At 39.3% G+C, this 14,741-nt stretch overlaps 1 protein-coding gene and 1 non-coding gene across 2 annotated transcripts; both read right to left on the reverse strand.

The window, feature by feature from the left end:
* Positions 1–1,932: 1,932 nt before the first annotated feature.
* Positions 1,933–2,004, reverse strand: LOC116313246. Its single transcript, XR_004198935.1, has one exon. It is a non-coding gene; the product is annotated as a small nucleolar RNA SNORD49 (small nucleolar RNA).
* A 5,146-nt stretch (positions 2,005–7,150) lies between these two features.
* LOC116330628 (calpain-1 catalytic subunit-like) lies at positions 7,151–9,186 on the reverse strand. The gene is made up of 6 exons (XM_039618460.1): positions 8,843–9,186; positions 8,620–8,707; positions 7,980–8,095; positions 7,744–7,877; positions 7,459–7,648; positions 7,151–7,355 (listed from the first exon to the last, which is right to left on the reverse strand). Exons 1-6 carry the CDS (start codon positions 9,077–9,079, stop codon positions 7,281–7,283), a joined length of 840 nt encoding a protein of 279 aa, XP_039474394.1. The 5' UTR covers positions 9,080–9,186; the 3' UTR covers positions 7,151–7,280.
* Positions 9,187–14,741: the final 5,555 nt, after the last annotated feature.

Raw genomic sequence — 14,741 nt, forward strand, 5'->3', positions numbered from 1 at the left:
GTTCTCAGTCATTCAGACTAAACACAAACTTAACCCAGCGTGTTTCCCTGCTGTACAGTGCAGCCATGAATGCCCAGACCTGTACATCGGAGATACCAAACAGCCACTTCACAAGTTTATGGCACAAGGCGCAGGAGCCACCTCCACAGGAAGACTCAGCAGTCCATCTGCATCTACAAGGACAAAGGTCACTATACAAGAGGATGCCAATGTTCACATTTTGGACAGTGAGGACAGATGGTTTGGAAGTCCAGGGACAGCACGCGTTCTTCAGATTATCCACTCACAGTGACCATCTTTGAACAGAGGCGACACTGCCACGACACCAACTGTCTGCCATCTATAATCCAGTTTTGAGATCCCTTCCCAGATGCCAGCGACGAACACTCACATCCTGGGCCATCTGACCTCAAGAAATCACATGATAGGGTGGGACCCAGGTTTCACAATGAGCTCACCTGAAACCCTGGCTGATTGTGACCCACCCGCTTTCACACCTTGGCTGATGAGATTAGGTAGAGGAGAATCAGAGGGGCTGATTTGTCCTCTTTGCAGCTGATCCCACTGGGTTTAAATCTGGGACTCTCCACTCTGCTTGCAGCTGTTGACTCCTGAACTCTGCCTTGTGACATCTGACCCTCACTAAACACATGGACTGAACAACACACACCCACATGGATCCAGAGTACTTTATCACTATCATTATCCACATATCTCACTTATCTTAACTGCACCATCTATAGTTCTGTGTAAATATCATTCTGTACATATGATAATTTTTAATCTCTACAACTGTTTATGCTTGCATAGTTCACATTTCTGTATAACTGTATATCTCAGATTTCAGTATAGGGAGGAAATTTATTTCATTTATATCCTGTTTGTAGCCTGTACAAACTTGTTATTAAACAGCCTGTACATACTTATAGTTATAGAATATTCATAACAAAATGTAAGCACCGTGTACATGATAACAACAAAATAGACCCATTTTTGTAGGATACTTACACATCTCTAGTCATTCAGACTATATATGTAATATATCTATATCAAGGTAAAGTACTGCTGGATGGATGCAACTGCAGGAATGCCCTGTACCTGTGCATGTGCAATGACAAACAGCCAATTCTATTCTATTCTATTCTATTCAATTCATTTGACCTTAGAACTGAAGAACTCAGGATGAGATCTGCAACTCAAAGCAACTCAAAAAAGTCCAGACGCTTTTCTTTCCAAGCTCCTTAGACCTTTTTGGGATCAGACACAATCATCATTTCAAATGATTGATCAAAATGTTAATTCCATATGCTGCACAGTGAGTACTTTAAAAATCTGTCCTGTTGTACAAAGGTAAGCTTACAATAAACCTGACTGTATCTCAAAATAAGTACTTACAAGGACCGGCTCAGCATGTCTTCAGATGAATCTCAACCAGCTCACTTTGAGACACCTGAACAAAGTTCAAAATGATGAGACACTTGAACTGATCAATTCAATTCTTGAGAAATTTACTCTCACTTTCTGTTCAGAAAACCAATGATCAACATCAACGTTTAGATTTCATCATAACAGAAGCAGCCAGTTTTTCATGGGCTTATGGGCAGGAATAGAAATTTACCTGTGTGTAACAAATCCACATCTGTCCACTAGTTCAGCTGGCAGTGCACACACCATGCAGACAAACATCCTTCATGGATGCTCAAGTTCTTTTCCTTTACCTGCAGAAGGAAAAGGTTAGCGTGTGAGTTTGGTTCATTTGTTTTGACATGCATCAGAACTACATGGGTTCAGAACTATTAAGCCAACCTTACATGCTGGTTTGTCATCCTCTCAATCTGGCATCTTGTGAGTAGCCTAAGGAGCAAACACAAGTTAACTTCTACTTGTCATGTGAACAGACTGATTGCCACAGAGTTATGAGACTAAGGCTCAGAACAGTGAGCATGATAAATTGTTAGTTATCACATCCAATGGCACTTCCTATTCACAGTTTTCATCATGTGTAATGCAAATAAATAGAGCCACTTCATGGTCACTTATCTTCCAAGGACACAAGGCGACTAGAGGAGGACTTGAACAGCATGATTTTTAAATTCGTACTGTGACCCCAAAGCCCTAGATCCACCTGAGAGCGAGAGGAATATTTTTTTAACTCTATCGTGTTCATATTGCTACTTCAGCTTTCTTCACATTTTGTTGGAGAAAACATCACTCCACGTGAGTGAGTTGTTGTTTATGTTTATGTCAACATACATGATTTTGTTTCACATTTTGGCATCTAATTACCAGCTTTTTTTATATGTGCGTGCTCAAGCTAGTAATTTATGTTTGCCCACTTAATTGTGAATTTGATGAACATAAAAATAAATATTTTAAATGCAGCTACTTCTTAATATAAAATGTGACCTGTGACCGCACAGTGGCGCTGTTTGACAGCTAACTCTGTGTCTCGTCACTCATTTCACAGTATGTGGGTCTTCTCTCTGAGGCTGTGGAGCCGTCATTTTGTTCTGGATTTGTTTCCTCGCAAGACTTTGGATAACACATCACATCTTCTGAGTGCTTCAGTTAAAGTTTTTGAAAGCTTGCTTCCTGCAACTTTTGCTGAGAATCCATTCAAACCCCTGTTTGTTACACAGAAAAGCTTTATGTGTTTGTTTATTTATTTATACATTACATTATGGTGTGTGTTTGTGCATGTGTGTGCATCAATCAGCTGCATCAGCATGTTGCCACCTGTGAAAAGGTGTATTTCTGAAAAGATTAAAACATACGGCTCTGGTTTCACTTCTGACATAAATGTAGGCAGAAAACTAAACAGCAGTGACGTTTGTAGGGTTACTGCAGTTGGGCTAGCTCAGGGGTCTGCAACCTTTAACACCCAAAGAGCCACTTGGACCCGGTTTCCACGCAAAAGAAAACACTGGGAGCCACAAATACTTTTTGAAATCTAAAATGAAGATAACACTGTATATATTGTTTTTTTTACCTTTATGCTTTGTGTGAACAACTAAAGTAAGTAAGTAAAGTTTATTTATTAAGCGCTTTTCACAGACAGGCAGTCACAAAGCGCTGTACACAAATATTAAAATAAACAATACAATCAATAGACATTATACACAATGTAAAAGATCAAATGTAAATAATGTAAAGAATATAAAATACGTAGATCAACAAAAGGCTTGTTTGAACAGAAAAGTTTTTAACTGCTTTTTAAAAGAATCCACAGAGCTACTAAGGTGTGTTGCTTATGGAATCCATGAAGTGCTACAGAGAAAATTACATTTTATTTATGTAATTAACACATTTTGAACTCTTAAAGAAATATAACAATAGGAAAGACACCCAGTTGAACTAAAATGATCCATGTAGCAAACAAAAACTGTTGTGAGCCGCCACCCTTATATCGCCTTTGGGCTTTTGGAGCCTTGACCTGACTTTTAAAAAATAATTGTAAAAAAAGCACTATGCTGCTAAAAAAGGAAAAATAGATATTTGCAAAATACTGCCTAAATATGTATTTTACCTGGTTAATGTGTGTGGCGGGGCGTGGTCTGCAGTGCCGCTGCATGAGAGTCAGACGCACCTGAGCAGCATCCGCAATCACGCCTCGCCGCCTTAAAGTCTGTGCTCTCTCTGCTGTTGTGTTGTCGGGCTCAGCCGGCTGTAAGCGTACAGCAACCGTGTGTGAAAAGTGGTCAATAAAGAGATGCTGAAAAGCAGCGGGTCTGCCGTGGTACGAAGTCACTCTCATCTTTATGCGGGACTGTAAGCTGTCATCTGTGAGGCGTGAGCGGTGTTTGTTTTTAACATAGTTCATGGTGGAGAACAGCTGCCGACATAATGTGGATCCGAAGATCCATAATTGGCCTACCTGGGGTCGAAAGTCTCGATAAATGCACGGCGTTTCGGCGGGTATACCGGCTTCCGCGAGTGTAACGCTTATTTTGAGTGATGAAAAAATAATAAAATATAATTTTATTTTTATATTTCAAAATCACAATAATCTTCCAATTTAGAACTACAAGTTAAAAAAAGAACTAAACACAAATAAAATACACTTCAGCTAAATACTTCTAATTTATTTTCCCAAACCACCCGGAGCTGCAAACTAAGGACTAAAGAGCCGCATGCGGCTCCGGAGGTTGCCGACCCCTGGGCTAGCTGGTATATAATCATGTATAATCAATATAATCAAACACAGCTATGGTTATATTATAAACACTGAAACTAGAAAATGAACTTTTTCCACTCGATAAAAGTTAACGTGAGGGTTCCCGATGGTTAAGGACAAATGCATTCGCATGGCAGGAGGCCCTTTATAGGCTGCTGCTAATTGGCCCTCAAAACATACTATTATCTGGGGTTACATAGTAAGCTAAACTAATAAAGCTACACAAGCTTTATTTACACAAGCTTGTGTAATTTTCCAGCTTTTCTTTTTACCTTATAAATATTTTCCTTATGGCAGCACAGTGTGTGTGTAACGGTTTATACTGAAGATGACATCACTTAATGTTGCAAATAATATTTTCTATTGAAAGTAGAGGGGAAAATGAGAACAGACAGAGTCAGAGCTGAAAAATCATCCTGTTTTATTTTCTTATTCTTTGTGAAAGCCAGTTTAGAGTCACCAGTGAAGATCTGTGTCTTTGGAATGTGGGAAGAAGCCTGAGTCCTCAAAAGGGGAGAACATTCAAAGTCCACACAGAAGATCAGGAGATTAAACCAGGAACCTTATCCACTGCATCACTGCATCACTTCTTCAAACTAACTCCCAGTGTCCACAGAACTTATTCTTTTACATAATCATTATTCTGTTTTATAGAAATTGATGAACCTGGCCAACTATCAGTAGTATTATCTTTGTATATTTTAATCATTTAGCCTATTATTTCTTTTGGGTATGGATAAATTCATGTTATTTATCAGCATTTATCTTATCTGTGCAGAAAATGCACTACATGGCTGCATTTTGCCTATGCAGGCTGTGAAATAAATAGAAATGCCCAGCAAAAATTATGTCTCATATAAAGAATTATATGAGACAGTATGACTCATGTGACCATTTTGAACCCCACCGCCCATATTTCACAGCCAGCAGAGATAACACACCTGATGTCTGGCTAACAAATAGGAAACTACCCTATGGTGTCATTTGTTAAATAAATAATTCATGTATTTTATTATCCTGAATTAATCATATTAATCCTTCATTATGTGAAGGATTCTTTACATGATCTCATTTGCCAGTCTTGGTGTAGACAGCGAGAGCGAAATCTGCAGTGATGTTGGGTTTATAGGTGGATGGGATGATCACATACTCTCCAGGTTCCAGACTGTGGAGTTCAATATGATCTCGCTCAGAGCTGTAAGTCTTTTCTGCCTTCACAGGGCTGTTCCTCTGAAAGAAATCCTGTTGCAGGCGTCCTTGTGGGGTCTGGGAGAAATATGAAGGAACTTTAGTGAAATACTCTCCTGAGTCTCAGTGTACATTGTTATTAAAGTTATTAAAATGCTGAATTTACTTTTGGTGCACAGGAAGTTTAATATATTTGTTATTGTTTGTACTTACCCCTGGTGGAATCTGTTAATTGGAAAATGGTAAGAATAACTTCATTAAACTGTTTCGCAGGAACCAATTTGCATAGTGACTTTAAATAATGAATGTGAAATCAGTGAAGGCATTTTTTTTAGTATTATTGTCTTACTAACTCAGCTGCTAAATTAGGAAAAGTACTCGTGTCTTAATAACAGGGTGATACAATTGTTTTAAAGATTTAGTTTCTTGTCCTTTGGTATTCAGTTGCAGTATTTAACAATTATTTAAGTTAAAGGAAGCGGATTCAGAATGAATACCTTATAGATGTTAAGTCCATATCGGTCGAGGCGTATCTCTTTGCGATTCCCCTGCTGAGGTTTCTCCATCAGGGAAAGCACGATGTTTTTGTCTCCTGGCTCCTTTTGTCTATAACAGTCACCCGGATGCGATACTGAGGGTTTGTTGCAAAGGAGGCTACAGAGAGGAAACAGTTTATTTGTTAGTTACAGGTTTTAGAAATTTATGGTGGGTTTTGTGTTTGTACAGATAAATGAAAAATGTAAAAACCAAAATATTCTTTTAGTGATAGTTAAAGTTTAGATAGGAATGAACTTGTCCACGGTGATTCACATCGCCACCTGCAGATTTCCCTGCTACCCAGCTGCCATCGTAAATCCTGCAATTCCACTGACATTTTAAGTCTCCATCAAGAAAGTTAGGGGTCTCACAGCAGATGGATACTTTAGCAAAATAGGAACAGAAGTCCTCCATTTGCATCCTGAAAGCCAGATGAGCAGATAGAGATAAAATAGGAAATAAACATTAAATATCAAGCAGTAAGACATAAACTCTTTGGTAATGCATCAAAATAATTGTGTGATTTTTTTTTTTTTGAGTTTTTAAAAGCTTTTTTAAACTATTGAGAGTAAACAGTGTGCAAAATTTCTAATTTACCAGAACTCTCCATCGTTACGTTTGCAACACTTTTTTCGAACTTCTGGACTTACTTTGTCCCACAAATCTGACCTGAGAACACAAAACAAATAAGTTAATGACAGACTTTAATGCAGCAAAACAGATATATCTAATTTACAATTTCATTTGGCTTGAAGTTCTTAAGTTGTTCTTCTTTATAACAGAAAGCATCCTGTGGTCATCCACCACTATTGTTCTCTGTGAATGTCTGGCCATTTTTATTTTGCACATGTATATGTGCATATGTGTTTTCTCTCTCTCTCACTCTTTTTATGATTGACCACTAATGTTGTTCCAACTATACTGTTTATCTCATGTTTAGAAATTCTTGAACTCCCTGCTGTGGTTTTGCAAAAAACAGCTTTTAATTAAATAATAATGATAATAATAATAATAATAATAATAATAATAATAATAATAATAATGATGATAATAATGAGTTGATTATGTGTAGGTGCAACACTAGTTAAAATTGTGTCATTTTCAGCGGTATATGGACATTGTTTGTTGTTTGATTAAGTCAAGTACTTGTCGCTCCATTTTCCGTTCCACTCCTGTTTGCCCCATGGGTTCATGACTCGCAGCAGTCGTACTTTGGAGCCGTTTAATTCCACCTTCAGATGAAATAATAAAGTTTTTAAAAAAAAAAAAAATTCTTCTTTATCATTATCACCAAGTATTCTTTAATTGATACTGTTACAATTTTGCTGCAATGAACCTCTTACCAAAAGCCCTTTTCCTAGATGGAATATACTTTTGAAACTCAAGAATTTACCTCAGTGATGCCTGTGACAGAATAGGCATGCCCATCTACCAATCCAGTGTTGGCCAATGCATCCTGAAAAAGACACGTCAGATAAATTACGTATTGAGGGTTCTTTCATTTTGATTTTAATTATTGTTGTTTTGTTTTATTGTTTCTCTAGAAATTTATTTCTCACCTTTTTATGCAAAGTCCCACAGCAAATCAGTGATTTGCACTTGGTGGCTCTGCTTAGTGTCAGCCAGAGTTCATCACAACTCGGTGCATTGGCCTCTGTGGGATGGTAAATCTGGTTCACACCTCCAGTGAAATCTTTGCAGGCCTCTGACGATGACCCACCACGCATGTCTGCGTATGAACCACAAACTCTGAAGGAGACAGACCGAGTAGGAGAAACATTTGTAAATCTTGTCTGTGACCTTTTGAACTGATTTACATTAAAGTGTGTGACGTGGTTCTGTACTTGGCATATGCCTTCTCCAACAGAGGAGCCCAGAACTCATTTCCACATTTCGAGGAAACAGACAGCAGCTGCTTGTTGATCGTTGGCAGATAATCATCGATGACAACATCTATCCACTTTCCAAACCTCCAGAACTGAAACAGAGAAAACAGCTTAATAAGGATTAATAACCACAGTGTGTTGTGTTTCTGTTTTGTAAAGGTATTCTTTAGACACATTTATTAATCCTTTGTTACCCGGAAGTGAAATATTCCTGCATAATCCTCAAAGGACTGGTCCATTGGTACAACTTGTTCCATCAGATTTTTTTGGAAGGTCAGTGCAGATATTGCAGACAAAAACCAGCAGTTACCTGATAAAAGAAGGAAACTAATAGTTTTCTCAAGCTGCCGGAGTTAAATTATGGAACAGTCTAAAAGCAGAAATAAAAGAAAGTAACAACATAAACCAGTTTAAAATAAAATATAAAAAACTAATTTTAAACAAATATAAGAATGAAGAAAACAGGGTTAACACAGGACCGTAATTGAAGGGATGTTTTGGTTTGTTGGTTTCATTATTTGTGAATCTGCAAATTTACATATTCTGTCTTTATTTATATGAAAGAAACTATATTGTGATATTTTTTTTTTTGTTTTGGTTTGGTTTCATTTGTTTGTTTGTTTAATTTAAAACTAAAAGAAAATTAAATGAATGAGATGTAAAATCTGAGGGGGTAGGGCCAAATAAGTGTGTACATCTACCTACTCCTTTTCAAAAAAAATGGAATGATATTATGTAATGATCGTGAACGTACATGTTTAAAATAAAAAATGAACTGAACTGTGGAACATAGTTGTCATTGTCATTAGCTATAAATAAGAAAGTTTTGCTTACCTACTTTGCCTTGTCCAAAGTCAAATCGTGACATACCATCTGTACAGAAAGCAGGCTTATCCTTCTTTCCTTGTTCTCTCAATAAATCCTTGAAAAGACAGTGGAGAAAAATATGATGTTGACAAGCATTTAAAAAGAATCTGTACTCCCTACTGTACAGAAATGCTGACTTACAATCCATCAGATTTGAAAGTGAAAGAAAATATATTTAAAAAAGTTTTACTGCTGGTCGAAGCCATTTCACTCCACTCTCCTCTGAGGGACTCATGTCAGGCAGATCACCCAAAGAATGACCGTTTGGTGGGAACTCATTGTCCTCAAACAGTTGTCCTCTTTTGCGGATGTAGTCAGCTTTTATCTGAGCAAAGTCTTGATTTTTGAACTTGGCAGGGTTGGAGGGGCTTCCTTCGCTGCCATCTTGGTAACTCAAGTTGATGAGACAAGTTTCAGATTTAGCCATGGTGATCAAAGTCTTCAGACAGATCCTGGTACAAAGAAAAAGAAAATATTCTAAGACACCTAACTCCGTGTGAGAGCCTACCTGTGCACAGTGATAACCAACTGATCCCTCCTTGCAAGACGAGTTCCTTGAAATTGCAAGATGTGACATGCTCAGCACACACCCTCTTTTATATATGACAATGTCTTACATAAGACTGGAATCCCAATCCTAAAGATGTAGGGTAGTTATAGTGTAAATTTAAAAAGGAAAAAAAACACCAAGGCGTTCCCAGGTCAGCCAAGAGATATAATCTCTCCAGCGTGTCCTGGGTCTGCCCCGGGGCCTCCTCCCAGTGGGACATGCCCCAAACACCTCACCCAGGAGGCGCCCAGGAGGAGTGTGACCCATTAAGGTAAAATGGTGGAGCATATCAAAACGTACTTTGGGACTGTAGTTTACTGAATCTTGATACTGCAAGTGACTGTTTGATTTAATGATTTCATTTTTGTTTCTTGTACATCACTCAGTAAACCATTTTAGTCCAACTTGAAGATCTTGTTGCATTGTAATGTATCCTATTTCCAGATAAAGGTATAGTAAACAGTTATTTGTGTGAAAAGCATGGGAACAGGTAGGACGCTGAAGTTACAAGTGAAGTGTGAAACTGCAAGGAATTTTCTGAAAACCAGGGGAACAGGAACTGATAACAAACTGGAAAGATAAAAAAAAGAAAGTGGAAAATACCTGTCTATTTCAGATGGTTGAAGCCAGGATTGCTACACATAAATAAATACAAAGGCATGTGAAATTATAGGTATAGATCTCATGATTAATTAACAAGAAATAGATTTTAATTTTTAATTAACAGAATAACAAAGAAAAACAAAATCTGTCCAGGCTGTAAAAGAAAATCTGCTAAAGAAAATAGCCACAGAGTAATCAGTATTCATGTCCAACCATTGTGTCAAGTTATCCTTTATTTTATCCAGGTGAAGTCTCATCGAGATTTAAATCAAATCAAATCAAAATGTATTTCTATACCGCATAATAATACAACAAAGTTGACCAAAGTGCTTCACAGTTGGTCAGAGCAATAGCATAAGACAGAATAATAAAAAAAAACAGTTAAAAGGAGGGCAGGAAACAATATGACAATTGTTTGAAACAAAAACTAGCCACGAAATAACATACTAGTTTGAATCAAAAGCCAGACTAAAATAATAAGTTTTAAGACGCAATTTAAAAGACTGGATAGACTCGGAGGAACGACTATAAGGAGGGAGGTTGTTCCAGAGTCTGGGAGCTACGACAGCAAAGGCCCGATCACCTCTGGACTTCAGACGAGACCTCAGTTGCGTCAGGAGCAATTGAAGAGAGACCTAACACCTCAGACAATTCCATGAATCAGTCAGACACAATTTACAGATCAGAATGTAAATATGTTCAGTCCGTAAGTCCAGACGACATACCAAATTTGTTTGCGTGTTCTTTATCATTGCCATTTTCCGAAGAATTTTGGCAGAAGAGCATCTGCAAGGATTTGCTGATGACTGTGCTCACCTTTATTTTAGTCAAATTTTACTAGATTTTTTTTTCAGCATTAGTTGTCATTACAATATTTGTGTCATTACAAAAATACTAAATAATGAACAGCTGTGAGACAAAAATTAATGTAGTAAATGTCAAGGAGGTAACGTCAAGGACATGATAAAAGAAAACCAACGACAGCATTAAAATCTGAGTGCACTTTATCATGTCCAGTCCAGTGGATTGATGCATTTAATATTAAATAATTGATAATTAGAGTTATACATTTTTCAATTCTTTTGAAAGAATGTAGGGTCTACCTTACAACATAAAGCGCCTTGAGGCGACTGTTGTTGTGATTTGGCGCTATATAAATAAAATTGAATTGAATTGAACGGAACTGAATTTTGAAACTTTAACAAGAAGCTGCTGGGGGGGGGTGTTTCTGCTGACCACAAGGTGGTATCACTCTGTTATGGCCTCAATCGTAGAGTAAGCACAATCTTCCCAGGGAGTGAACATGAAAGTCTTTGGGTACTTGCAAACGGGGCTGGCACTACACCGGGGTAGGAGGGAGCAACGCACTCTTAAACAAACGTCCTGCCCCCTTAAGTCAAATTTTTGGAATGTTTTGAGCCCCCCAGCTAAACATCCAATCACTGTTAGCATGCAAATAACCCGGTGTCAGGTTTCTCATTAGGCAGGGCAGATCAAAATTAAACAGCTAATCTGTTTTCAAAATCAAAGCGACTGTAACCTACAGTGAATGATTTTAATGTTCTTCATTGTGTTTGTTAGAGACATTGTTATAATTGCCACTGCTGCAGCAATTTGTGAGACAAGCTAAAGTAGCATTATATTTGTATAAAAGGGTCTGAGATTTATGTTCCATTGCAGGCTTACATCAACTCCAAAAGCCCTATATTGTTTGAGGTGGAGTTGTGGAAAATGACGTACGCAGAAGTTTGAGGTACTGCGCTGCGACTCCAGAAGGGGAAATTGTATTTCCGGCTTAGTTCTGTGTTTTATCTTCTCGTGTAAGCTGTGTTCCTGTTTGCCATCTTTCACCATGATGCTCCAAGTGTTAAGTTCATGACTAGAAGTAAGTTTCCTCAAATATGTTTGGGGATGGTTTTGAGAAGAGAGAGCTTTAATTACTTTGTCGCCGCAAGATGATGCGTGGATGGCGGGTACTAAGCGTGTTGGGGTTTTTGCACCTTGTGATTAAAGGCATCAACAGGTGCCTCTGAACACGAAGAAGGCTGTCACGCACATTATGTAGTCATTTTATTCAGCCACTTTGGCCGGGCATCAAAGTTCCTTGTTAATGATTAGAGTGAATGTTTCTGCTTATCATATTATATATTATGTCATGGATATATTTAGATGGATGTGTTGGTTTATTTCATTGGATATTTTTGAGTTCATATTAGTTAAGCTGCTGCTGTAATATATTTGGTCTCTTGGCAATTTATTTGTTAATACAGACTGCTGGCAACACTGAGCATCTAGGTGGCAATAAAACAGCTGGCGGTGACAATCCAGCAAAGTGGAAGCCTCTTCTCCTCCTTCCTGCATCCTGACTGATACACCATCTTGTTAGCTGCTGAACCTAAGAAAAACTAGCCCTCACCTAATACTCCTCAATATTTGGTCCTTCGAGCCAGATGCAGTTATCAAGGTAGAGTCGGATGGAGCTACATGTCCTCAGCTTAATAAGGATTAATAACCACAGCGTGTTGTGTTTCTGTTTTGTAAAGGTATTCTTTAGACACATTTATTAATCCTTTGTTACCCGGAAGTGAAATATTCCTGCATAATCCTCAAAGGACTGGTCCATTGGTACCACTTGTTCCATCAGGCTTTTTTGGAAAGGTCAGTGCAGATATTGAACAGACCCAAAACCAGCAGTTACCTGATAAAAGAGGGGAAACTGGAATAGTAGTTTTCTCAAGCTGCCGGAGTTAAATTATGGAACAGTCACGATCAAAAGCAGAAATAAAAGAAAGTACCACAACATAAACCAGTTTAAAATAAAATATGGCAGCGGCAGCGGCAGCAAAAACGGCAAGCGGCGGCAAACAAATGTTTGGCGTCCTAAACGCCAAACATGCCAACCAAGCTGGTTTGATTACTTCAATGTCGGCTACACAGGCCATCCCTTTAGGGAAATGCTGCAGTGGGACACCCCACAGCCTCTCACGAGAAGCGGGAGAGTTCAGCCTCAGTATAGTCATACGCCAACCCTCTGCAGCAATAGGGATGGGGCCTGTTTCAATACACCCCCTCCACCAGGAATAAGTGAACAAGATGGGGACCTTTATAGGAGTCTCTCACCTGAATTTACACCTTCCAACTGGCTAGGATCTTCAATACACCCATTCCATACAGAACCTCGGCCCACCTGGAGGCCCAGCAGCAGTCCACATCCAGCTTGGCTGGACCCTTCAAGGGCCAATCATCATTTAACACACGCGCCCGGGGGCAGACCCAGCCTGTCCAATCCCTGTATACATCCGCCCAATTGGATGAGTTATTCAAGCATGTTGAGCGGCTCTGGCAGGTGGACGTAGTGCTTTCCATATCCAAAAAGAGGTTGGCTGCTGCCATTATGTAGTAATTTTATTCAGGATCAGCAAAGTTCTTGTTTGATTATGATTCTGCTTATCATATTATAGGTTGCAGGCCCTGCTTATCATATTATATATTATGGAGATATATTTAAATGGATGTGTTGGTTTATTTCATTGGATATTTTGAGTTCATATTAGTTAAGCTGCTGCAGTAATATATTTGGTCTAATACAGACTGCTGGCAACACTGAGCATCTAGGTGGCAATAAAACAGCTGGCGGTGACAATCCAGCAAAGTGGAAGCCTCTCCTCCTTCCTGCATCCTGACTGATACACCATCACACACAGATGCCACCATTGAATGCACCAAAGGAATCAAGTCATGCCCATGCTTAATAAGGATTAATAAAAAGGTCCTGTTTTGTAAAGGATCCCAGTCTGAAATATTCCTGATGCCTCAAAGGACTGGGCAGAAATGCAGAGAAGGTTGATCCAAAAATCAGGAGTTACCTGTAAAGAAGGAAGTTTTCTGCTGCCACAAGAGTTGAACAGTCTAAAAGCAGATAAAAGCTCATAAACCAGTTTAAAATAAAATATAAAAACTAAGCCAAAGTTCTAAAGCGCCAAACAGACCAAGTTGTTTGATTAAATTGGCTGGCCATCCCTTTAGGAAATGCTGCAGTGGGACACCCCAAAGTCAGTGGGCTCAGTATATGATCCAAGTGTCTCAATAGGGAGCCATTTGCCTCTGGAGTGAACAAGATCACAGAGTCTGGATCTGTGGTCAATACACCCAGTTCATAGAGAAATCAGCCAACCTGCTGGAGACCACGCTTTGGGCTCAACTGGACCCAGACTAGAACATCCGGACCAATTGGATGGGTCAAGCATGTTGAGCGGCTGGCAGGTGGCCTGTGTCCATATCCAAAAAGAGGTGCCAACCCTCTTGAAACATCTATAGAGTTCTAGTCTTCTCACAGTACAACCCATTTGGGCACAGATGTTAGCCATTGAATCACCAAAGGAATCAGTCAGGCCATGCTTCAAGTACAGAAAAGGTCCTCTAAAGGATCTCAGGCAGCTACAGGGGGATGCAGAAGTTGAAGCATGGTTGTGACGACGCAAATCTCCCCTCCACCCTCCTGCAAGCTTGGTGGGTGGACTGGGAGGCGGAGCTTCACCCTCCTGCAAGCTTGGTTGGACCTCACCTAACCTTCCCACGTGCCTATGTTCCTTCCAGTGCTAACTTGAAGGGAGCCATCCATGAGGTACACATTTTTGCTGATGCTTCTGAGAAAGCTTACGGAGCGGTGTCTTATATGAGGACTGCAGAACAAGATGGGCAAGTTCACCTCATCTTCATCCTAGCTCGCTCTCATGTAGCTCCCAAACAAGCCTTCTCCATTCCCCGCCTAGAGCTCTGCAGAGCTTTGCTGGCAGCGCAGCTGGCCAGTACCCTGAGTAGGGAACTCACCTCAGCGATTGAAAGGACAGTCTTATGGTCTGGTTCGACCACTGTTCTCACCTGGTTGAGCTCACAGTCTTGCCGCTACAAGGTTTTTGTAGGAGCCAGGGTAGCT

This window comes from Oreochromis aureus, linkage group 10, assembly GCF_013358895.1.
Source record: "Oreochromis aureus strain Israel breed Guangdong linkage group 10, ZZ_aureus, whole genome shotgun sequence".
Taxonomy (NCBI): domain Eukaryota; kingdom Metazoa; phylum Chordata; class Actinopteri; order Cichliformes; family Cichlidae; genus Oreochromis; species Oreochromis aureus.